Below are 24,288 nucleotides of genomic sequence, written 5' to 3'. Positions count from 1 at the left end.
ATACTCAAGCCCTAATATCTTTCCAACACCTCCCTTCACATTCTGTAATCTGCTATAAAAAATCATGTTTTAGATCAGTCTGGAGTTTAGCAAATAAATACGATTTGTTCAAAATATTTCATGGTTCAGTTCAGTTCTGTTACGCATGACCCAAAAGCTGCAGTGAAAAGATTACTCCTCCCGGAAAAAAGTCAGAAGAATATTTATCATCAATAATTTATATTGTCACAAGGTTATAAAACTGATGTATTATCTTTGCACAAATGCTGAGTAAAATGTACAATCAGAGTAATAAAAAATAACCTGTTCAGCATTATTAAAACCTGGGAAGACTTAATAACAAATTCAACATAAACAAAAGAAACTTCAGGAACCTACCCACTTCAGTTGAATCAATTTTATAGCTAATTTGTTTCTGAAGCAAAGCAAATTGTTCTGGGCATATCTGCGTTGGGGTAATCAGAATGCTGTGCTGAATTCATGGTTCAATCCTCTTCCCCTCACTTTCCTTTTATTTTTTTCCCCTCTAATATAGCCTTTGAAAACTTTATATAGAAAAAAGTGAGGAGGGAAATGCAGAGAAGACGATTTTGAAAAATTTCCTTTCAAATGGGTAGGTAGGACACTTGAAAGGGAGACAATACATGTGAAAATAATCCATTATGAAGAAAAGCTTTACCTATTGTGATAAATGCTAGTTTTGAGGACGCAAAATAAAAGACATGTGACCAGATCTCTCTTCCAACAATGGAAGGCATATTGAAAGTAAGTTAGTAAATAGATTGTAGTCTTAAAATGAGTTTTAAAAAATAGTGTAATGTGTGGTATTTGCTTATTACATTTGTCAAAGCATTTTCACTATAATTTAATCTTCACAACTACTCTGTGAAGCAGGTCGGGTGGGTCTTTCCTTTTGATCCATAGAGGGGAGATGGAGACTATGGGATAGGCCTCAGGCAGGGCTGCAGTGGGACCCTGGGGGTCATTCCCAGATCAGCGCACCAATCCTCTCTCTCCCAGCTCAGCTGACTCCGGCCTCTGGGACCTCAGAGGCAGCCAAGGGAGAGGCTCCCGAGAGCGACTGCTTCTCTAGCTGTCCCTTTCGAAGCACAGATGCCCACACCTTGCAAGGAGTGCCAGCCGCTCTGAGGGAAACGTTAAGGTCCACGACGAGGTGGTGGCCAATGGCACTGGTTGTGGCGTCAGAGTGATCTGAGTTTGAATCCGCAGACCGTTCTTTACTGTGCATGACTTTAGGCAATCTCTCTGAGCCTCAATCTCCTCATCTGGAGAGCGAGCATGCTTTGATTTATTCCAAGGGATTTACTGACGGTTAGATGATATAAAGCAATAAAGGTCTTAGCCTACCGCCTGGGTCGAAGAAAACACTGGTGACCTGGTGTCTGGGATGGGTAGATCACCGTCTCTATTGGCTTGGGGAATATCCATCTGCAAAATGGGCGCAGGATAGATCTCAGTCTTTTGGTAGCAAATATTACTTTGCAAACAAACCACAACAAAACCCTTACCACTACCCCCTGCACCGCCCAATTCTGAATGACCCTTGTTTTCAAAATGTTGGGACTGGAAGAACGGACCTGGAACCTTAAGAAATGTTAATAAGCAGGGAAATTAAATAAGCGAGAGGGCAGACAAGGTGAGGTAAGGATGGGAGAAGGAAGAGGCAAGGAAGCCTCAGCTCTGCTCGGAATAGCTACGGCTCCAGGAGCAGTAAGGTGAACCACGAGCACACGCTGTTCCGCGGGTCTTTGCTGGGACCCCCTAAAATGACCCTGCCCCCCTCCCCCCATACCGCTGGTGAAACGCTGGGAAAGGAGAGGGAGGAGAAAGGGCGGGGGGGGGGCGGGGTGAAGGCTACGGGCGGGGCTCTAGGAGAGGATCTACAAAAGCGCAAGGGGCGGGGCTGTGACTTGGGGGCGGGATCAAGGGCGGGACCTCGCTGAGTTCCACGGCTGCGCGCGCCACGTCTCCCTTAGCGAGTGTGTAGGGGAGAGGCAGAGGGAGGGAAAAACCGAGCGGGGCGGGAACTATCTCTTCTCGCGATAGCAGGCGACGGCAGCGGCGGTGGCGGCGGCGTGTCCGTGAGAGTAGCGTGGGGGCGGGGAGGAGAGGCGGCGGCAGCGTCCGAGCTACGCCACACAGGGCCGGGGTGCTGGGTGCTGGAGCGCAGAGCGGGGTCGTGGCGGCGGTGGTGAGAAGAGAGAGGCGGAGGGGGGGGTGCCATGGCGGGACAGCAGTTCCAGTACGATGACAGCGGGAACACCTTCTTCTACTTCCTCACCTCATTCGTGGGGCTCATCGTGATCCCGGCCACATACTACCTCTGGCCCCGAGACCAGAATGCCGGTGAGTCCTGCGGGCAGGTGCCCGCGGACCCGCGCAGGCCCCGCCGGCCCCTCTGGGCCGCGCCGCCCCCGCCCAGCCCAGCCCCCAGCGCCGGGGTGATCTAGCCAGCCCCGCCGAGCCTCGTCCCGGCGTCCGCCGCTGGCGGGGCCCGGGCTCGGCGGTGTTTCCCTCGGTTCCTCTCGGGGCTCCTCTCTGTCCCCGTTTCATTGTCTTTTTCAGGAGTTTCGCTTCGCTCCCTCTCACCCATTGTTCTGGGCGCTCCTTGCAGCCTCCTCCTGCCTCTTTGTCTTCTCTGCCTCTGATTTTATTGGTTATTTTTCTATACGGAGGGAGCAGGATGGGATGGGGAGGATGGGAATTGGGAGGTGAGAGAAGAGTTGGCAAAGGAGGAAGCCGAACATGCAGGCACAACTCTGAGCTCCTAAGCCACGGTCCTCTTCCCTCGCACCCCCGTTTCCCTGTTGCAGCTGTCGTTACAGATGTTTTGGGCACCGTATGAGCTGGGTGGCATGCTTTGGACTCCCAACTGAGCTCACCAACCGCCCCTCCCCCCGTGCCTTTCCCCTGTTGCTTTTCATTTGTTCATTAACACTGTGGGGTTGGAAGCAATGCCGTTATTCCCTTCAGCAAAAATAGGCTGTTCTCTATTTCCTTTTCTTTGGAGTTTCCTGTTTATGGCGGAAAAAGTGCAGGTATGAAGGATTAAGTCTAGTAGGTAGTTCATCTTGCAGGTAGTTGTCAGGTAGCTAGCTGGTCCTTTCGCTTTTAGTTCTAAATCTTCACATTAAACACATGGGATTGGAACACAAAATAATATAGATTCTTTTAGAGGCATTTTATGTTGGACTGTACTAGAATAAATGACAAGTGATAATCTTAAAGCTGATGGAACTGCCAGGCCCTAATAGGTTATTTAACAGTAACTGGTAGATTTGAGTATTAACACTTAGGGAAAGCTTTCTGTTTCACAGGAGGTATGCGAACTTGAAACATCTTTGAAGTTGGGTGCGGTGGAAGTCCCGGTTGTCCAGGTTATATACTGTTTGGGGGAGACTTAACAGTGAGGCATTGAAGCAGCTCAGAACTTGTTATGCTTTAAGACAGACTCAAATGTTCTGTAAAATTCTTGAGTTACATAATGGAATTAAATTGAATTTAGGATAAATAACAAAGGTTTCCATTTTTTAGTACAAGCGGTAGTAAGTTCAAATGTCCATTACGTGCAGAAATCTGCCCAAAGTTACCAGTTTTCTTATTCAGTGGGTATTTTTTGAAAATTGGATTTTGGACTGTTGTGCCTTTTTTTCCTAAGTGTATTTAAATTGTCTGGGTTCTTTGGATAGTGGTTGTATATAAATGATTAAGTCTTAATACGGTAATGGTTTCCCTTATCTGCAAAACCTACGCCATTCTAATAATATTGAGTTAAAAGTGCACTTTTCAGTATAGTAGTTTATTTTCACTTAACCCTGTGTGTGCAACTGATTGGAAGACAAAAGGGTATTGGGAGAGTAGGTAGGTTTGGTTAGAATGTGTTTCTCGAGAAGCTGCTGATTTCAGAAATTAGTCATTTTAATCTATACTGGATTTTTGAAATTCGAAAGTCCTATATATGTGGTGGGTTTTGTATTATGAAATTTGCCTTAAAACTTAGAGGCAAGTTATGCTTGAGCTCCTTCAGCATATAGTTGGTCTTTGGAAAAGTAGTAGGGAATTAATAGTGACTATAGTTATTGCCTTCAAATGTTACTTTATTTAATCCTCTTAAAAACACAGTGAAGTAGTACTATTATTATTATTATCTCTATCCTTAGGTGAAGAAACCGGAGTTTAGAGAGCTTAAGTAACTTTCTCTTTCGTGGTCTGCTTAGCTTCAAAGTCCTCTGTTGTCTCCATATTGCTAGATAGAAAGGTGTTGATTTGCCCCCATTTTACATCTGGCTCTGCTTCAGGCTTGCCTTAGTAAATGTGCATGTGTTGATGTATTTGTTTGGTCTTGCCCACAATTGCACTGTGAAAATTAAGGTGGACACTTAAATGCTATTTTCCTAATCATCATGAAAATTGGTGGACAGCACTTGGACTATTTTTGTGTATCTACAATAATGGGGTTGTTTCTTTAGGATTACAGTGCTATTAAAAGGATGTTTTCGTCATAATGACCTTTTTCTGAAGTTCAATTTGCGATGTCTTGAGCATCAAAGAGAAATCTTAGAATTATTAGGTTCACCCAAAGCTCTGAAAGTTTTTTTTCAGATGTTGGCAGCAAAATAATTTGGTGACTTGTATCAACAGGAGGCTACTTAAAATCTTGATTCTTCTTATTTAGAATATAGTCATTAATATGGCATATTAATTTGGAATATTGGTTTGATTATTGGTGCTGTTTTAGACCCTCAAGGGCTTGTAAAGGTAGGGACACTGTACTGTCTTTCTGAAATCTTAAACATTCTGAAATATATATTTCCTCGAGGGTTTTGAATAAAGGATGTGGACCTGTAGTAGTATTTTTGATCAACACAACAGGATATTTTAATATTTTGATTTTGAAGCTTATTTTATTTCATTTTCTTTTGAAACTGTAAGTAGTCAAATACAAAAATGTAGGCATAGGAGTTTGAATTTTAGAGTTCTTATGTCAGTCTTGACTTTTCAGGGATACTCTCTGTAGGAAAGCATGAAAAGGGTTTCTTTGCCAGTAATTACACATTTTTAAAGTTCAGTGTAAGTAATCTTTGTTTAGTTTTTTAAAAAGATGATGCTTGTGGGTCTTTTAGTTTCAAGGTTTAGTTGTTTCAGTGTTGCTCTTCTGGAATTATTGGACACTTGAGTCCATTAGAAAGCATGGCACCATTTCACAGATGGTAAAATCTCGGGTTTGAGAAATAGAAGTAACTTGCTCATTGGCATATTTGATATGTTAATTGAAGTTACTCTATTATCCAGAACACTAATGGAATTCTTTTGCCTTGATTTTTTGTCTAATCTACTGGGCTAAGTGTGCTTATAATTAATACCCCTTGTAGTAATTGAGGGGTCCTATTTATCTTACTCTCCTGGTTGTTTGCAAATTGGCTAAATAAGTTGACTGAATACTTTTTCAGACCATTATGGACAAAAGCTCTGGATGAAGTAATAACAGAGGGTTTAGATTTCCTTAAAACAGTGGTTCTCAACCCTGGCTCCATATTAGAATCGCTTAGGGAGCTTTTAAAAACACTTTTACCCACCCCCAGGTATTCTGATTTAATTGGTCTGGAGTGGGTGCCGTGTATTGGTTTTTTAAAAGGTCCCTATGTGATTGTAAATTGTAGCTAGCAAAGAGGAGAACTCCCTTGGCAGTGGTCTTTTGCTGGAGTTGTCATTTTGTAAGATGGTGTATTTTTATATGTGCTCTTTGCTAAAAACAAAAATCACTAATGCCTTAGCCTTTTGGTTTTACATAGTCAAAAGCACTTATTATAGAACAATGCTGTAAAATTCTTGTACTTGAGAGCCAAAAATATTTGTTAAAACGTTAATAATACAGGTTTACAGTGGTATTTGACAAGAGAAAACTGCTTGTAATTGTTAGAATTTCAGATAATCAAGAACATGCTTTTATTTGTTACATAGGTGAAGGCTTATTGATCCTTTGAATTGAGATAAATTATATTATTACCTTTTCCAAGTTTTTGTTTTTTTAGCTGTTTGACCTTATTTTTTTAAAACTTATTTGACCTTACCCCTTATCTTACTTTTTCAAAATTGCCTTGTTTGGAAGCCTGTCTGGATCTGACATTTTACCAACAGTGTGATCTTAGGCAAGTTATTTAACTTATATGATTTTAGTTTACTCATCTATAAAATAGACAGTGAGTTACTTGTTTTACAAAATTAAAATGAAGATTAAGCAAATAGATATACTGTACTCAGGTTTTTTCCCCCATGGTTTGAAAGGATTAATGAAACTTTTAAAAAAAGTTACATTTCTTTATTCTTTGCATGCCCCTTCTCAAACAGTACACAAGTGATTCAGCTCTCTGACTTGGGAATGTGAGTAGGAGTCCACTTTAGTGCTTAATGGAGTAAGAAAACTCTGAATTTGGAAAGTTAGAAGTTTTGGTTTTAAGTTCCAGCCTAGTCCCTATTTTGTTATTTCTGAATTCGGTCTCATTTTCTAGGTATAATAATAATAATATGCCCTATAAGAAGTGATTATGAGAAGCAAGGCAATAAATGCATATAAACATGCTTGCAAAACCAAACACACTGTAGAAATTCCTTCATTAAGTAGATGTTTATAGAGCATTAACTTTGTGCTAGATGCTGCTTCTGGGTGATGGATCAGACTTCTTACTGCGTATAACATTTTTCTTAATAAGTTGTATATACACAGTGCAGAAAAGCACACACAAACAGAACAAAAATTGCTTGTAATCCCATCACCCAAAGGTAATGACACATTTTGGTGTATGCATCTCTCTCTTTTTGCCCCTGTGGGGATGACTTTAGACATTGTCCTTCCTCTTGATGGGGAAGGCCCTTTACCCCCTGCAGCTTAAGACAGGTGATTGTGATTCTCCTCATCTCAGCTCTGATGTCCATTTGAATATTTGCTAGCCCCAAGGTGGGCATGCTGAAAGCACTCACAGCAGCACTTTGAGCTAGACTCAGATATTATCCCAAGTTTATTAATGTGAAAACTAAGCCCTAGAGAAGGTAAACAACTTACCTAAAGCCTTAGAACTTCTAATTGGAAGGTTGGGTGTTGGATCCAAACCTGTCTTAATGCTCCAGTTTTCCTTATTAGCCATTTCTCTTATACTGCCTCCTATAATTAATATAACACATTACAGTAAGTATTAAAATGATAAGTGGAAAGTACTGTGGGAGCACAAAGGAAGGAATGAATAGTTCTGTTTGGGGATTTGGGTGTTTCATGCAGAGGAGGTGATTCGAGATAGGTCATAAAAGATAAGTGGGGAATTATATCCTTATGCAGGAGAAAGTATATGCAAAAGCATGGAGATGTTCAATAAATGGTGAAGATTTAATGTGCACTTAAAAGTAAATCAGCCATTTTAGAAAGCTTATACTTTGTTTTGTAAGTTATTGGGTAAACAGTGGAAGTTTCTAAGGTAATGACATGATCAGTTTTGCCATTTTAGGAAGCTTATATTTTATCTTGTAAGATATTGGATAGACTGTGGAGTTTTTAAAGTAGGGTAATGACTTGGTCAGTTTTGCTTTTGTGGAGCATTGTGTGGAGAATGATTTGTCAGAAGAGGGTGGGAGGTGGTGGTTGCTGGGTGGGGAAAAACTAGATGGAGAAGGAGTCCATTTCAGAGGCTTATTAGTCCGTTGAAATGTAGGGGAATGGGCAGATTAGCAAGAGAATTCTAAGACAGCTTGGACTATTTATATGGAATACAAAAGTACCTTGGAGGGAATGAGAGAGTGGAGTGCAGATTTTGAATTTCACTTATTTCTGTGTTTGCTTATTTCTCCCTCTCTTAAAAGCTGTTTGGTGATTGGCCCAATAATAATCTACTTTTATCAGTTTTGGGAGTGAGTGCAGGGAAAAGGATGGGGATGATCATTTTTATTTAAATGGCATATTGGCCTTATCTATTGATTTATCTAGGTTTCTAATTACAGGAGAGTTGATTATCTCAATATCTTGTGGAGTGGATTTTAACAGAACAAAACTGGCGAATACCAGTTTTGTGTTCACAGGAGTATATTTTATGCATGTTCATATTTTATTTAGAGCATATAGTCTTCCTAAGACTTTAGATCTTGAAGGGATACTAGAGATCTGAGAAGTTTGAGTCATTTTATTTATATTTTTTTAAAGATTATTTATTTGAGAGAGAGATAGCAAGAGAGAGTACGGGCAAGAGGCGGAGCCTGGGACAGGAGAGGGAGACACGTGGGGCTCCATCCCGGGACCCTGACGTCATGACTTGAGGTGAAGGCAGACACTTAACCGACTGAGCCACCCAGGTGCCCTAGTTTGAGTCATTTAAAAATAAAGTCATTCTCCTCTGTGTTTTATCCTGACAGAAAGGGGTATCAGACGTGTACTATATATACACCTAAGTTCTTCTCAGTAGAGGGGACCAGGAGGGAACTTGTCAGTGTGAATTATGGTACAACATTTAGACTTTGTAGATGTGGTGACAAACATTGGATTAGTAAATGCATTGCTTACAATTGTTTTTATTTAAAGGTCATTTTGGATACTTGCTTGTTCTTGGAAGAACCTGAAAAACAAAAAGATAGGCTTATTTTCATTTTCTCAGATGTTCGTTCCCTTAGTCATACTTTTTACTCAGACATAGAGGAGGTCACAACAAATATAATTATTGTACTTGGATTTCCTTTTAAAGAATGTTTCCTGTTGTCAGACTTTATGAGTAAGAAATGTTACACCATCTCACCATCACATTGTTTCTTTGAAACGTGTTGTTGGTTATTCATTCTCTTAAAAAGGTGTATATCCTTATATTTTGAGAATTGTGTTTGTGTCAGTATGGATGGAAGGGATTTTCTCATGTAGATTCCAGATTTTTTTGGCGTTGGGTTTTTTGCTTGGTTAGTTAAATCTAGTAGTTACGGATTGAGCCTTCACTGTTTGCCTCTACTAGGAGGGCAGAAGAGAAGAATATGAATGCAGTGTAAATATGATCCTGTTTAGATAGAGTTTGTAATCTGGGTAGGGTGGGAAGATTAGGATTAGACAAATACATGAATTGTTATATCCAGAGCACAACAAAGGAATTGTAAGAAAAGTGAACACAAGTCTGTGGAGGTTAGCTAGATAAAGTATTTGCATCTAGTTGGGAATGATAGTGGGGATCTAGAGGTATTTTGACTAAACTGTTAAAGGGTAAGAAAGATTTAATGGGTGGAATGGTGGGAGTGGTAGTGCAAAGAATAATCACATGAGGGGGGCACCTGGCTGGCTCAGTTGGTGGAGCATGTGACTCTTGATTTTGGGGTCATGAGTTTGAAGCCCCACGTTGGGTGTAGAGAGTATTTAAAAATAAAATCTTTAATTAAAAAAAAATTGTGAGGAAAAGTACAGAGGCTGGAAAGCATGGACTGTGTTCAAAGTACAGATCAATTGAAGCAGAATTCATTCAGTGACTAAGTGAGAAAAGGCCAAAAAAGTTGACTCAGGTCATATGGTGGAGAATCTTATATGTCTAGCTAAAGAGTTTATGTGTGATTTGGTTGACAGTAGTCATTTTTGGACATTTTAGAATGTATTTTTACATTTGTGCTGTATATGAATTAATGTAATAACATCTCATAGAATGAGAAAGAACAGAGATTAAGAAGCAGACAGGAGGTAATGAGGGCCTGAACAGTGGTGGTGGCAATAGGAAGATAGACATAATTGAGATATTACTGAGGTGGAATCTTTCCCTTTTTTATGAAAAAAAAAATTTTTTTTTGTTGGTAATGTGTATATAATGTAAAATTTATAGTTTTAGCCATTTTAAATGAACAATTCAGTAATATTAATTACATTTACAATGTTGTGCAACAATCACTGCTGTTTACAACATTTTTTATCACCCCAAACTCTACCTATTGAGCAGTAACTCCCCGTTCTTTCTTTCTTTCACCCCTGAAAAACTATTCTTTGTCTGTATACATTTGCCTATTCTAGATACTTCATGTAAGTGGCATCATACAGTATTTGTCCTTTTGTGTCTAGCTTATTTCACTTAGCATAATGTTTTCAGGATTCATCCATGTCGTAGTATGTATCAGGACTTCTTTCTATTTATGGCTGAATAATATTCCGTTGTATGGATATACCACATTTTTATTCATCTGTTGATGAACACTTGGGTTGTTTCCCCTCTTTGTTTATTGTGAATAATGCTGTAGTGAACATTGCCATACAGGTATCTGTTTAGGTCCTTATTTTCAGTTCTTTTGGGTATGGTCCTAGGAGTGGAATTGCCAAGTCATATGGTAATTCTATTCTATTTTAGCTTTAGCTTTTTGAGGAACTGCCAAACTGTTTGCCACAGTAGCTGCACCATTTACATTTCTATTAGCAGCATACATGGGTTCCAATTTCTGTATATCCTCTTCAACACTTACTTTTCATTAAAAAAAATTATAGCCATTGTAATAGATGTGATGAAGTGGGTATTTCACTATGGTTTTGATTTCCATTTCCCTAGTGGCTAATGGTGTTGAGCATCATTTCATTTGTCTTTTGGCCATTTGTATATGTTCTTTGGAGAAATGTCCATTCGGATCCTTTGCCCATTTTTAAGTTGAGTTGTTAAATCTTTTTTTGTTGACTTTCAGGTGTTGATTCATGGTTTGAAAATATTTTCTTCCATTCTATAGATTGTCTTTTCACTTTCTTGATTATGTCCCATGATGCACAAAAGTTTTTTTTTTTTTTTTTTTTTTAAAGATTTATTTATTTATTCGACAGAGATAGAGACAGGCCAGCGAGAGAGGGAACACAAGCAGGGGGAGTGGGAGAGGAAGAAGCAGGCTCATAGTCCAAGAGCCTGATGTGGGGCTCGATCCCACAACTCCGGGATCACGCCCTGAGCCGAAGGCAGACGCTTAACCGCTGTGCCACCCAGGCGCCCCGCACAAAAGTTTTTAATTTTGATGAAGTCCAGTTTATTTTATCTTTTATTGCTTGTGTTTTTGTTGTTGTATCTGAGAATCCATTGGCATATCCAAGGTCATGAAAATTTATCTCTATATTTTTTGTAAGAGAATTACAGTTTTGTTGTTGAGTTGTGTTTATATTTTGGATGTTAACCCCTTGTTGGATATATCATTTGCAGATGTCTTCTCCCATTCAGTAGGTTTCATTTCCTTTTTGTTGGTTTTCTTTGCTGTGCAAAAGCTTTTAAATTCCAATGGTTTATTTTCACTTTTGTTTTCCTTGTCCTGTATCATTTCTTTAATGATTATTTGCTATTCCTTTGTACCATTTGTAACTTTAGGCAAGTTCCTTAACCTCTCTGAGCCTCAATTTCTTTTTTTAAGTATAATACGTACATATATATCCCCAGGATTATTGGGACATCTAAATGAGAAAATTCATGAATTCACCAAATACTTATTAGGCACCTACTGTTTGCCAGGCATTGTGTTAGATGGTGGAATGTGGGGTAAACAATGTAGGTGGGATCTCTGTTCTCTTGAAGCTTACATCCTGGTGTGGGGGAGATGATTGGCATACTACATATAAACAATAAAATATTAGATAGTGATATATATTGTATAGAAAAGTAGGTGATTCAGAGAAAGTCTTCCTGAGAATGTTCCTTCAAGCCGAGTGACATAAGGAAGCCAGTCATTTAGGGATCTGAATTGGGTGGGAAAAGCCTGTTACTGGCTGGATGAACAGTTGTGTGTGCACAGGAGCCTTTAAGGCAAAAACGAGTTGGGCATATTCCATGAACAGAGAAGACCAAAGTGGCAGGAGTCTGCCGGGTTAGGAGAATAGGGATAAAGTCAGAGAAGGAGCTGGGGTGCAGAGCCTGTCTCTAAGCCAGGGTAAGAAGCTTGGATTTTATTTTAAGTTCATTGGAAAGCTATTGAAGGTGTTTAAGCAGAGAAGTGACAAGATCTTGACTTAATATTTTCTCCTGTTTCTTAATGAGGTGAAAACAGTCTTTTGGCCACCTTGCTTATATATCCTTTTACACACGATGTCTTTTCTACTTAGAATGTTTAATTAAGAGATTTTAGTTGCATATTTAAAAAATCACATACTATAAAATATTATACAGATGGTCCTGGGTTATAATGGTTCAACTTACGATTTTGGGGCTGTAAAGTGTGAGATTGATACACATTCAGTGGAAACTGTGCTTCGAATTTTGAATTCTGGTCATTTTCTGCGCTGGTGATACGTGGTACAGTACTGTCATGATGCACGCAGCAGCAGTGAACCGCAGCTCCCAGTCAGCTGTGTGATCACCAGGTGAACAACTGATGCACTTACAACCATTCCATACAATACGCGCATTCTGTTTTTACTGTCAGTACAGTATTTAATAAATTACCTGGGTATCCTTCTCGGGTATAGGTGGCAGATGAACCCACGTTTCTGCAACCTTCCAAGTTAGATCATCTGTGATTGTGTGCACTGGTGGTGGTGAGTAGTGTTCAGTCAGTTCTCTGTCCCAAATCCAAGTGGTTCTGACTTGGCCTTGAGAATGACACATTTTGGCTACCTATTCAGATTCAAGTTAAGATCATAACAGAAGCTTTAGTTTCTCTTAGTCTATTTTGAGATTAGAATGATTTAGGTGAGCTGTAGTTTTGGTGGTCTAGAGCAGTGATTCCCAATTTTTCACTAATAATTTATCATTCTCATGCTTCTATTTTGCAGCATTCTGGGAATCAAACTACACTATTATAGTAAAATGTGTTTTCCTGTTTTTTTAAAATTAGTAGAACAAAATTGTCCCAATAGTGAGTGAGCCAGTATCATCATGGTGAGGTAATTTGTTCTCAGCTAGCTGCAGAAGGACTTTGGGTAGCTAGAAAACTGATGTATAATGTCTTTTAGACTCTTTGGATTATTGAATATTACCTTTTGACTCTTGGTACTATTTTCTTGGACCCCCCAAGGGATTTAGGAGTAGTAGTCATTGAATTTTGGAAAGAGAAGTATGGTACTTTCTTCTTTTCTTTTTTCTTTTTTTCTTTCTTTTTTTTTTTTTAAGATTTTATTTATTTATTTGACAGAGATAGAGACAGCCAGTGAGAGAGGGAACACAAGCAGGGGGAGTGGGAGAGGAACAAGCAGGCTCATAGCGGAGGAGCCTGATGTGGGGCTATCCCACAACACCGGGATCACGCCCTGAGCCGAAGGCAGACGCTTAACCGCTGTGCCACCCAGGCGCCCCGGTACTTTTTTCTTTTAAATAAATTATGTCCTCTCTATATCATTTAGCTTTATTAATTTAAGTAATCTATATTACAAGGCATGTTCTCAAATTTATTTCTCAATGATTTTTATAATTTTCAAAATATCAAAATATATATTGATATATTTATTTAAACTGAAAAATGAAGTCATGCTTTTTTTTTTTTTAACCAAGTTTGTTTTGTCTAATTGATTTAACAATGAGGGTTGCCTTTGCCAATGTGGTTATATCGGGTATATTGTCTATAAATTGAAGGATTCAAGGTAATCTGTGCTTCCAGGTTCTAACAAAATATACTTAAATTAAGAGATAAAGCTATTTTGTCTAATATTGTGTTGGATTGGCAAAAATGTACTTTTAATTTTTAAAAATAAGTTTTGGTATTTATGGGATATTTATAAGCTTGTAAGTGATACTATAGCAGATATTTTACTCTAATTTTAGTAATTTATCAACTTATAATATTGATGTTGTCTTGATAACACCAAAAAAAGTAGCCGAAAGTTTTAACATCTAAAAGCTTATAGATGTCAAACCTGAGTATGATAAACTTTTACTGATGTTCTTTGGCAGTATGTGCTAAAGCATTTAGAGGTGAAGCATCTTGATGTCTGCAATTTACAGGAAGATAGTTCAGATAAAAAAGAGTGGGAGGTGAAAAAGGAAACTAGAGGTAAGGCCAAGAGTTGCAAAATGTTGTTAACATTTGATGAGTTTAGGTGAAGGGTTTTGTTCATTGTAATATCCTTTCAACTTTCCTGAAGATTTGAAGATTTTCAAAATAAAAAGTTAGGAAAAACTTAATAGTCATGAGGAATAAAAAAATTAATTTTAAGAGTATTTGTCAGTATTATAACAAATGACTTACCAGGATAAAAATATGTTACATGAGGATAAAATTATGTGGCGGTAGTAGAATGAAGTGTTGGCTTGTTCATGAAGTTTTGTAAATGGATGATGGTGGCTATGAAATTGCTGTGGCTTTTAGATTTCACTGGTGTGTTTGAAAGTGATGGAACTTTTAAAGTGTCAACTTAAGGTCAAAAGTGATGTCTTTTGCAACTCTTCAGATTTCTGATAAAAAATTTGAAATGCCAAATTAGAAATATACAGCTAGATATTACGATTTTTAAAAATTCGTTTTGCTGTAATCAGGCAAACAGGTTTGAAGACTTCAGTTCTGACTAGCATTCTTTCAGCTCTTTGGGTTCTAGGAATATGGTGCTAAGAGTTCACTCAGTTATAGTACACCCTGGCAGATCATTCTGGCATGGACAGGTGGCTGTGACTATTTTAGCAAAGACATTGTATAGCTTATGAAGCACAACCATAATAACCTTCCCCCAAACCTGTGTGTTATTTCCACAGACATAAAAACTTTATGTTCAGCTGCTGAGAGCAGTCATAATATGTTATATTGTTTTTTAAATCACAAAATTGTTTTATGATTTTGTAGTTTCCCTTTTCTATAAATGTGTATAATTTCTTTAAAAACTATAAGTTAATGGTATTATTAATATAATTTTTACTAGCCATGACACTAGTAATTCTATAAACTACAAGTTTATAAGTGAACTTTTTTTTTTAAATCCTAAGTGTTTTCTAAAAAACAGCCTGGAAGGACTTCACTTGTAATATTTACTTTCACTTGAGGTCATTCACGTAAAGATTTGGAATGTGTGCTCTGAATATTTAGTTGTTCTGGAAATCTAAATGCCAGTGTGTTACTGTGTAAACCATAGCTTGTAGTACTTATTTTTTTTTTTAATATTTTTATTTATTTATCTGATAGAGATAGAGACAGCCAGAGAGAGAGGGAACACAAGCAGGGGGAGTGGGAAAGGAAGAAGCAGGCTCATAGCAGAGGAGCCTGATGTGGGGCTCGATCCCATAACACTGGTATCACGCCCTGAGCCGAAGGCAGACGCTTAACTGCTGTGCCACCCAGGCGCCCCAGCTTGTAGTACTTATTGATTGACTTCAGTATTATCCTAAAAAGTTAAGATTTAAGTTTTGGATTGGAAGAGTGAGACATAGAATGTACATGTACACATTGTGAAAAACTATGGGGGTGAAAACCATGTCTATTTTTTTTGGCCAGAGACATTGGGAGGATATCATTCCTTTGAACAGATCAAGCCATCTGGTTAATAGAAACTTAGCATTGTTCTTTTATAACCTTATCAAACATTTCTTTGGTTTTATAGTTGAAAATGGGAGACTGTGGAGGCTTAATTTAATGAAATACAGATTAAAAAACCACCAGTGTCCATAATTTAAGCATGAAAATAAAAAAAATTAACATTACTACCACTTCATTCTCAGACCCTATTTAAGTTTTGTCTCAGTGAAGTTCTTTATAGCAAGAGATCCAGTTCAGAATCACAGATGACATTTAGTTGACATGTTTCTTTAATTTCCTTTAGTCTGGAACAGTTCTTCAGCCTTTTGACTTTGAAGGTTATAGGCCAATTATTTTGTAGAATGAACCTAAATTTGGGTTGTCTGGTGTTCTCTCATGATTAGATTCAGGTTATATATCTTAGGTAGGAATTTTACAAAATTGATTCTGTGTGTCTCTTATTGCATTCTATCAGATGGTATATGATTGCATTTTGTCCCATTGCTGTTGATGTCCACTGATCACCTGATTAAGATAATGTCTGCCAGGCTTTCTGTATTAGTTTCCTGTTGCTGCTGTAACAAATTACCACAACCTTATTTGCTTAATACAACACAGATTTATTCTCTTACAGTTCAGGAGGCTGGAAGTCCAAAATCAATTTTACTGGGCTAGTTATGGGATCGATAGAACGGGTTCTTCCTGGAGGCTCTAGAGTTGAGTCTCTTTTCTTGCCTTTTTTAGCTTCTAGAGACAGCCTGTGTTCCTTGGCTTAATGACTCCTCCCTCCATCTTCAGAGGACATCACTCCAACATCTCCCATTGTCACATCACCTTCTTTGTCTTTAACCCGCCTGCCTCCTCCTTACAAGGACCCCTGTGATTATATTGTGCCCATCCAGAGAACATAGGATACATCTCCCCATCTCATCGTAATTTAGTTGGATCTGTAAAGTCTTTTTTGCTATGTAAGATAATGTATTCACTGGTTCAGGGTATTAGGATGTGGACATTTTGGGTGGTAGTTGTTCAGCCTACCATATTTTCCCACTCTAAAATTATTCTTTTCCCTCTTGTAATATTTTGTGGAAAGATACTTGGATCCCTTGTTCTTGTTAGTGGAGAATGGTATTTAGAAACTAGATCTGGCTGTTAATGTGCTCATTGCTATTGATATCCCACACACTGCTCCTAGGCTCCCTTAATAGTGGTAGGCCGTGTGTGTGTGTGTGTGTGTGTGTATGTGTATAGAATACATCTGTATTTCTATATTAAAAGATATTAGTTCATACCAATATCTTTAATTCCAATTCAGTACCATAGGATTTGTTCTTATTTTTTATTTTTTCGTATGTGGAACTTGAGTTATCCTTTATGTGTTAACTTATTTGATCAATCCCCCTGCATATTACCAGTGTTCTTTGCTGTGACCACCCCCTCCCACATATGGATCCCTCTTTATCACACCTGGTTCTGATACCTCCTGCCACATACCTCTCCTATGTGGATGGTGGTAACAGGGCAGTTGGACTTCTTACATGGTGGCTTTGGAACATTCTGTTATATGCAAAGTTCTTTTATTTCTCTAACATCTCATTTAAGGACTGCAGTTTTGTAGTTTCTAGTATTGTGAAAAAATTTCTATTTAGTATTAGCCAGCTGGACTCAGTGTAGTGATCTAGTTTTGTTGGCAACAACCAAAGCATTATAGTCAGGAGCCAGTGGACCATATGCCTTCTTCTCCCATCAGGCCTGATCAGGGTGTTGACCTTGGCCCTTGTCATGTCATAGAGCTTCTTCATAATCTGATCTGGTGCTTGTTGGCCTTGACATCCATAATGAACACAACAATTATTGTTGTCTTCTATCTTCTTCATGGCTGACTCATTGCTCAGGGGGAACTTGATGGCATAGTGGTCAAGCTTATTGCTCTTCCAAGGAGGATATTTGGGCTGCCTTTGGAGTGTCTTGGGCCATCAGAAGGTGGGTGACATGCAGAGCATATCATATCCCCCCCCCGCCCCCCAGACTGTGGTTGCCTTTTAGCACTGCCTTCTTGGCCTTTGTTTTGGCTTCAGCTTTGGGAGGGGGAGGGGTTTTTTTTCCTTTGTTTCTGCATGCTATCTTTGTGAAAAGGTGTACATTTTTATTTAAGAATTTAACTTTTTTTTTTTAACTTGGGAAAGTTATTCAAGTGATGGTAGTGAGTTTAGTAAAACAATATATGATATTTTGGCTTTGGTTTAATTCCTCTTTAATTGAATTGCAGATTTTTCCTGGTGACTAAAATAATGCCTTTTCTTATAACTCCTATATGAACCTATTTTAACTTCTTATGGGTTTGGGTGACTTTTCTAATTTAACATAATTATTCTCATGATTGAATAATACCATTTCTGCTTAGCTTCCTGAATAAGCTGCGTGTTTCAACTATTTTATACCTTGTACTTTCTTGTAGCAAAAGGGAAAGGAAGAGAGAATTTCTCAGAAATTGCTGATCATGTGACTAAATATTTTGGGTTCAAGTTAGTTTTTGCGTTTTTCAATTAGAAGTTATTTAAGTCTTGCATGAAAATGGTTGCGTGGTAGTTGAGCAAAATTTTCTATAGATCATTTGTTCTGAGTGGCAGAAAAATTAACGTATATTGTCAATTTTTCTTAAAGGTTATTTGAGTAGGTAGTACTTTTTGTTCCAGTAAAATTTTAGCACGGTAATGAAGGTTAGTGTGGTGTTAAGTGGTTTTGTCTTCATTATGAAAAATGCTTTTAACTTACCATCTTATTTATTTATTTTTTTGACAGAGCAAATTCGATTAAAGAATATCAGAAGAGTATATGGAAGATGTATGTGGTATCGTTTACGATTATTAAAACCCCAGCCAAATATTATTCCTACAGTAAAGTAAGTAATTGGTTTCAATAAAAAAAAAATTAGTGCTCACTCTTTCCTAGGTAACATATAAAATATGGGTATAATGATGAATAAGACATGTTTAAAGAAATTGTAGCTTTAGTACGGGTAGGATGTGAATTTGGGAGCTTTCTAAACAGAATGATTTAGAAGTTCAAAAGAGAGAGAATGTACTTCTGACTTGGGGGAGGAAGGGAGAAAAGGAAGTCAGATCTTGAAGGAAGACCTTGTGCATTTTGTTAGGATTTGAATTTTGCCTTAAAGATTATGGGTGAATCTTCAGAAGATTATCAGAAGCAGGGAGGTGACATAATCAAGTTAGCATTTCATAGTGATAATTAATGTTTATTGAGCACATACTGTATGCCAGCTGCTATACTAGGGCTTTATGTGTTATCTCATAATTTTATTATTAACTTCAAAATAGATGTTTTTGCTCTTTTCTCAGATGAAGAAATTAAGAGGAAGATAACTTGACCAAGGTCCTGGATCTAGAAGTGGTGGAGCAGGGACCTTTTATTTTGGCAGGCCAATCTGATTAAACATGCCATTAGCATGTTTAATGAGAGCAGGCCTATTTGATTTTGTGAGACTGTGGGGTATGGTTTAGAGCCTTGGCTTAGAGCCTTCACCCTGAGTCATCAGTTTGGGGGTAATAGATGAATCTGATAGGTGAAAGAGTTGCCATTTTTGGAGGATTGTATCTTGTGAATTACTTCTGTCTGTCTATCCAGTAGATAGGAGGGGAAGAACTAGCAGAGGAATTAGTAAAAGTAGAACCATTTATTTTTTAATATTGGTTTAAATGATCATGATAGTTTACAACATATCTGTGTAACTTCAGGGGGTTTAAATGGTTTTTCTTTGTAAGGTTTTACTTTGCCTAGTTTACTTCCTTTGCAGAGGGAGGGAAATTTTAGCTTTTGTGTTAAGAGTTCTTCATTGATATGAAACTAAAAGGCAAAATTAGTGTTTACAAGAGTAGTTTTATGTTCACTGTTTATTATTTGCTTTTGCTTCTCATTTAAATTAAAGTTTTATGAGGTAGCAAGGCAAGTATTTTTGGCCTCCCGATCTCTTCCTTTTTGGGTTTTGGTCAATACTTTGTGGGTATCTGAACCTCAGTTTTCAAGGGAAAAAACCCAACTCTGTGAATTTCTCTTCAGTGATTAGTCAACTGATTTACTTAAATGCAAGCACAAATTAAGGGATGTTTATAAGTAAGGAAGAATTAAATAGATACGAGATAACAATTTAGATAGGTCAGAAACATCAAAACCTTTGTGCTTCTTAACTTAAAGCAATTGCTTCACAATTAAGCAGTCATTGTGTAATGCTCTTTCTGGAAATGACCTTTAAAATATGCTTAGAGAAAATACACAAGATTTCATAAGTTGATCACTGATGCTGTATGTAGGGAAAAATGCTTATCCTTTCACGGGACCTAAATAATGTTTTAAAAAAATTGGGTGTAGATCATGGTGAAATCCGTTATGTTTCCACCTTTGCTTTGGCTTTCAGGAGATTAAAGCATGGTTTTATTGGTTGTTACAGTTTTCATCAGCCTGGGGGCTTCTGTTAGGAGCTTCTCTAATCCTCTCTTCATTCTTGGGCTCAGAGAGCCAGGTGCAACATGTAGAGCATCTGTCATTGGGGGGGTATAGTATGTCCTAAGTGTTTTGATCCCTCTCCCTTCTTCCCTTGTTTGCTTTTAAGTCTTGTTTTAGTGGTTTTCAGTTTTACTTTTATCTTTGTTTTCTGAGCTTTCTTAGCCTTTTAGGGCCTTGGCAAAACAAAATGTGGAATTATTAACTTGTAGATTTTCAAGTGTTCTGTAGCATATTGACGGTATTGCAGACTTTGGGTTTGAGTTAAAAATTACTATGTAAATTATTTCCATTATTCATTCAGGAAGTAGTCATTGTGTGCCTCTTATTTATGTGCCAGGTATTATACCAGGAACTGATGTATTGTGATTAGCCAATAGATGTGGTTCAGCAACTTAACAGTTGTGGGAGATACTGGCAAATAAACAAGTAATGATAATAGAGTTTAGTAAGGCTGTGAGAGGGGTGCCATGACAGAGCAGAGAAGGGCTTCCTGGCTTGAGACAGAGAAGGCTTCTCAGTGAGGTCAGGGCTGAGATTTGGGTAAGACATACTGAGAACAGCTAACAGGAGTTGATTATTTACTATCTGTGAGGTACCTTCTAGGTGCTTTACATACCTAATTTATTTTAATTCTCAAACCCACCCTAAAAATTGGAAACTGAGTTATAAAGGACAAAGCAACTTTCCAAGATCTCTAAGTTATTAAGTTGTGAAGCTGGGGTTTGACCTCAGGTAGTTTTGTTCCAGAGCCTATGTTCTTAATTACCTCTCCTCGATAGTTGGTGGAAGTGGGAGTGTTCCACGTAGGGCATTCTTTTCCTCTTTGGGGATATAAGTTGTATGGAAAGCAGTTTGCAATATTAAGTACTTAATAAGGATTAGAACATTATTTTGGCCAGATGGAAAGAAATTGGTATGTGAATGCCAACTGTGTTTAAGCTACTCTGGGGTTAGTAAAAAACTCGGTAAGATCCTGTCTACGTGCTCAAGGAGCCTGCAGTGAGTTAGAGTAGAAAAGTCACGGTTTTTGCTTCTTTTTGACTGTAATCCTGATTTCCCCATTGATCACCTTGACAGGGGTAAGGATTGCTTTGAGGTGAGTCTTGAAGGATGAATAGAGTTTGGATGGGCAGAAATGGGAAATGGGAATTCTGGGTGGAAATATTCAAGAGCAAAAGCATGATGGTAAGAAAAGCTTAGAGCTGGGGCGCCTGGGTGGCTCAGTTGTTAAGCGTCTGCCTTCAGCTCAGGGCATGATCCCAGTGGTCTGGGATTGAGCCCCACATCAGGCTCCTCTGCTGGGAGCCTGCTTCTTCCTCTCCCACTCCCCCTGCTTGTGTTCCTGTCTCGCTGGCTGTCTCTCTCTCTCTGTCAAATAAATAAATAAAATCTTTAAAAAAAAAAAAAAAGCTTAGGGAACTTTGGGAGATGGGTTTTTTGTTTTGTTTTGTTTTTTTAATTTGGGTGATAAAGGTCAGTAGGTGGATTGGAACTTGATCCTAGAGGCCCATTCCAAATAAACATATTTGAGCTAGGATTCTACCAAATGAGCTTAAACACATGGAACATTTTCTGTCTTGAAAAAAAGGTCACTCCAATTTTGTTTTGATTAGGCCTCATATGATTCCTTTCATGTGTTTAACAGTTCCTTCTTAGCATAACAAATTGTGATATAAAGAGTATAAAAAAATTAAAATTACTTGATTTCATCACTTAAAGAGCCACTATTAAGATGATTTACCTTCTACTATATTTTTAATAAACTTTTGTTTATTAAAAATAGCATATTATATGTGTATCTTTGAAAGCTGTTTTTCTTGTTTTAATTTCAATACAAGGTAGATAATCTTCCACAGCAAATATTGCGTTTATTGGCTAGGTGGTATTTCACTTTATTAAAATACCCTTAATTTATTTGTCTACTACTCTACTGGTGGACATCTCTGTGTTTTCTCTTAATATTTCTGTGTATTCTGTGTATTAGTTCTGTTATATATCTGTAACCAGCTTTTTATACTTTATATACTTAATTCTAGTTTCTTTTCTTTTTTTTTTTTTTTAAGATTTTTTATTTATTTATTCGACAGAGATAGAGACAGCCAGCAAGAGAGGGAACACAAGCAGGGGGAGTGGGAGAGGAAGAAGCAGGCTCACAGCAGAGGAGCCTGATGTGGGGCTTGATCCCGTAACGCCAGGATCATGCCCTGAGCCGAAGGCAGACGCTTAACTGCTGCGCCACCCAGGCGCTCCTAGTTTATTTTCTTCTAAATTTCTTGAAATAGATAGTTAAAAGGGTATGTACGTCTTTAGGGTTTTGATACCTTATTGCCAGATAGTCCTTCAGAGTGTGAAGGGTATGAGTGTTCCTTTTTTCTTTAGCCTCTCCAACACTGGTAATATCAGTCTTTTAAATATTTTTACTAAACAGAACATATTGGAGAGAAGAAGGTTTTTTTTTTCCCAAACTATATATTCCTTTATATCCCTTTTTATCCTATTATGTACATCTTTCTATATCTGTATTGGCTAATTATTTGGCTGTGTCTTGGCTTATTAGTCTCCTATAAGTGGTTTATTTAATTAGTCCCATATAAATGGATATTTAATTTGTTTCTGAAGTTTTACTGTTATAAACAAGGCTATTCATTCATCATTGCACAATTGACCCATTATTTTTTGCAGTTTATCTTACTTAAAGTCTAATTATTAGGTTAAGAGCAGCTTTTTTTTTTTTTTACAGTAAATGGTTTACTGAATACTTAGTGTTAATATATTTTGATCTAATATAATGAGACCAATAAGTTAATAAGTTGAATTAAGTTCTACACATATAATTCTGCAAAGAGTAATTGAGGGAGTATTACATGCAAGATTCTAGATGCAGACTACTAGATTCTAGAGAATTCAAAGTTAAAAAAGACACTGTTTTGGTTGTGACAGGAGTTTACAACCCAGAGATTATAGAATTGTCAATATCATAGCGATGTAGGACACTTTAGATTATTTTTTGCCTCGATCTGCCATTATGTCTTTATAGACTCTTAAAGGAAAACCATATAGGTATATTTATTTGTACTTCACTTATTTTTTTCCTGAACAGGAAAATAGTTCTTCTTGCCGGATGGGCATTGTTCTTATTCCTTGCCTACAAAGTTTCCAAAACAGACCGAGAATATCAAGAATACAATCCTTACGAAGTATTAAATTTGGATCCTGTAAGTAGTATTTTTATACAATGCACATTAGTTTATTGACCCTACGAAAATACCATAAGCCCATATCCTAAAAGGAATTGGGTTGTGCCTAAAGAAATCAGACTTTGGATATATAATTCATTTTTATTCTAATGTATAAATGTTTTTTGAGCTAGATGTTAATTTCTATCCTAGTAAAGCTTGGTTTGAAATTGCTAAATATAAGAATATTTGAAGATGAGATGAGAGGTTAGTATATTTTAAAAAGACTTTTATAAGACTGGTTTAATGCAAAGTTAAAACCAGGAGGTTCATTTATGTTGGTTGGATGGTAAAAATCTCATGATCCTGTGTTTAATGTTGATACTCACACAGTGTGTTAAGTCTTTATGTCTTACAAAGAACTGGTTTCATTGTTAATGGAAATTCAGGTTAACCTTGGATATACTCCTTAGGTAATCTTTTGATTGAACTTGATTGAGATGGGTCCCAATAGAAAATTGGTCTTTTAGGTATATCAGTGGAAAGTTAGAAGTGAAATGAATGCTAGAGACCATCTAGCCTTTTTTGCCAGTGGAGAAAACGAGGCCTGGAAAATTTGTGTCTTGTCTGGAGTCCCATAACTTCTTAGTAGCCAAACTGAATCTAGCGCTCTTTCCATTTTTTTCCCCAAACCACTTTCTTTACTTCTAGTATTTGCTCAATAGATGGCTTTATCCAGTTACTCATGTAATACCAATACAAAACATGTCTTCTAGTTTTCTGTTTTGTAGAAGCAGGATTTGCATCGTATCATCTGATTTTTCTTACTGTGATGATCATGGTCATCAAGAGATTTTTTTTAAGATTAAAAGATTTGGGGGGCAATTTAATCCCATAAAAATCAATATGAAAAGTTTATTAATAGAAATTGAGTCTAATTAGGAAATAGCTAAGGTAAACTTAAGTGTTTAATATTAAAATATTGATAAACAAATGAAACCAGATATTCTTCTGATTATTTCTTAGAAAGGAAGTTAACCTTTGATTTGAGAGTTTCTTCAGACAGACTTAATTTACTGTGATCATTTTTTGATATTTAAATGTTACTATCCTTTTATTTTATTTCAATATGGCATTGTGTGGTTTCATTCTTAAATCATTGGTGCCTAGTGTACCACACAAC

At 37.5% G+C, this 24,288-nt stretch overlaps 1 protein-coding gene across 2 annotated transcripts in view; it reads left to right on the top strand.

The window, feature by feature from the left end:
* Positions 1 to 2,074: 2,074 nt before the first annotated feature.
* Positions 2,075 to 24,288, top strand: part of SEC63 (SEC63 homolog, protein translocation regulator) — a 72,719-nt gene continuing 50,505 nt past the window's right edge. The window contains exons 1-3 of one of the 2 annotated variants that reach the window (XM_034668940.1): positions 2,075 to 2,367; positions 18,211 to 18,310; positions 23,030 to 23,144. In XM_034668940.1, coding sequence (XP_034524831.1) covers positions 2,244 to 2,367; positions 18,211 to 18,310; positions 23,030 to 23,144 — 339 coding nt within the window. In that variant the 5' untranslated portion in view covers positions 2,075 to 2,243. The remainder of the gene's footprint in view (positions 2,368 to 18,210; positions 18,311 to 23,029; positions 23,145 to 24,288) is intronic. The other variant, XM_034668939.1, reaches the window with a different exon arrangement.

The sequence above is a fragment of the Ailuropoda melanoleuca genome, chromosome 10 (genome assembly GCF_002007445.2).
Source record: "Ailuropoda melanoleuca isolate Jingjing chromosome 10, ASM200744v2, whole genome shotgun sequence".
Lineage (NCBI taxonomy): Eukaryota > Metazoa > Chordata > Mammalia > Carnivora > Ursidae > Ailuropoda > Ailuropoda melanoleuca.
The sequence above is the reverse complement of the archived record's forward strand: the minus strand, read 5'-3'. Positions and strand labels throughout refer to the sequence as shown.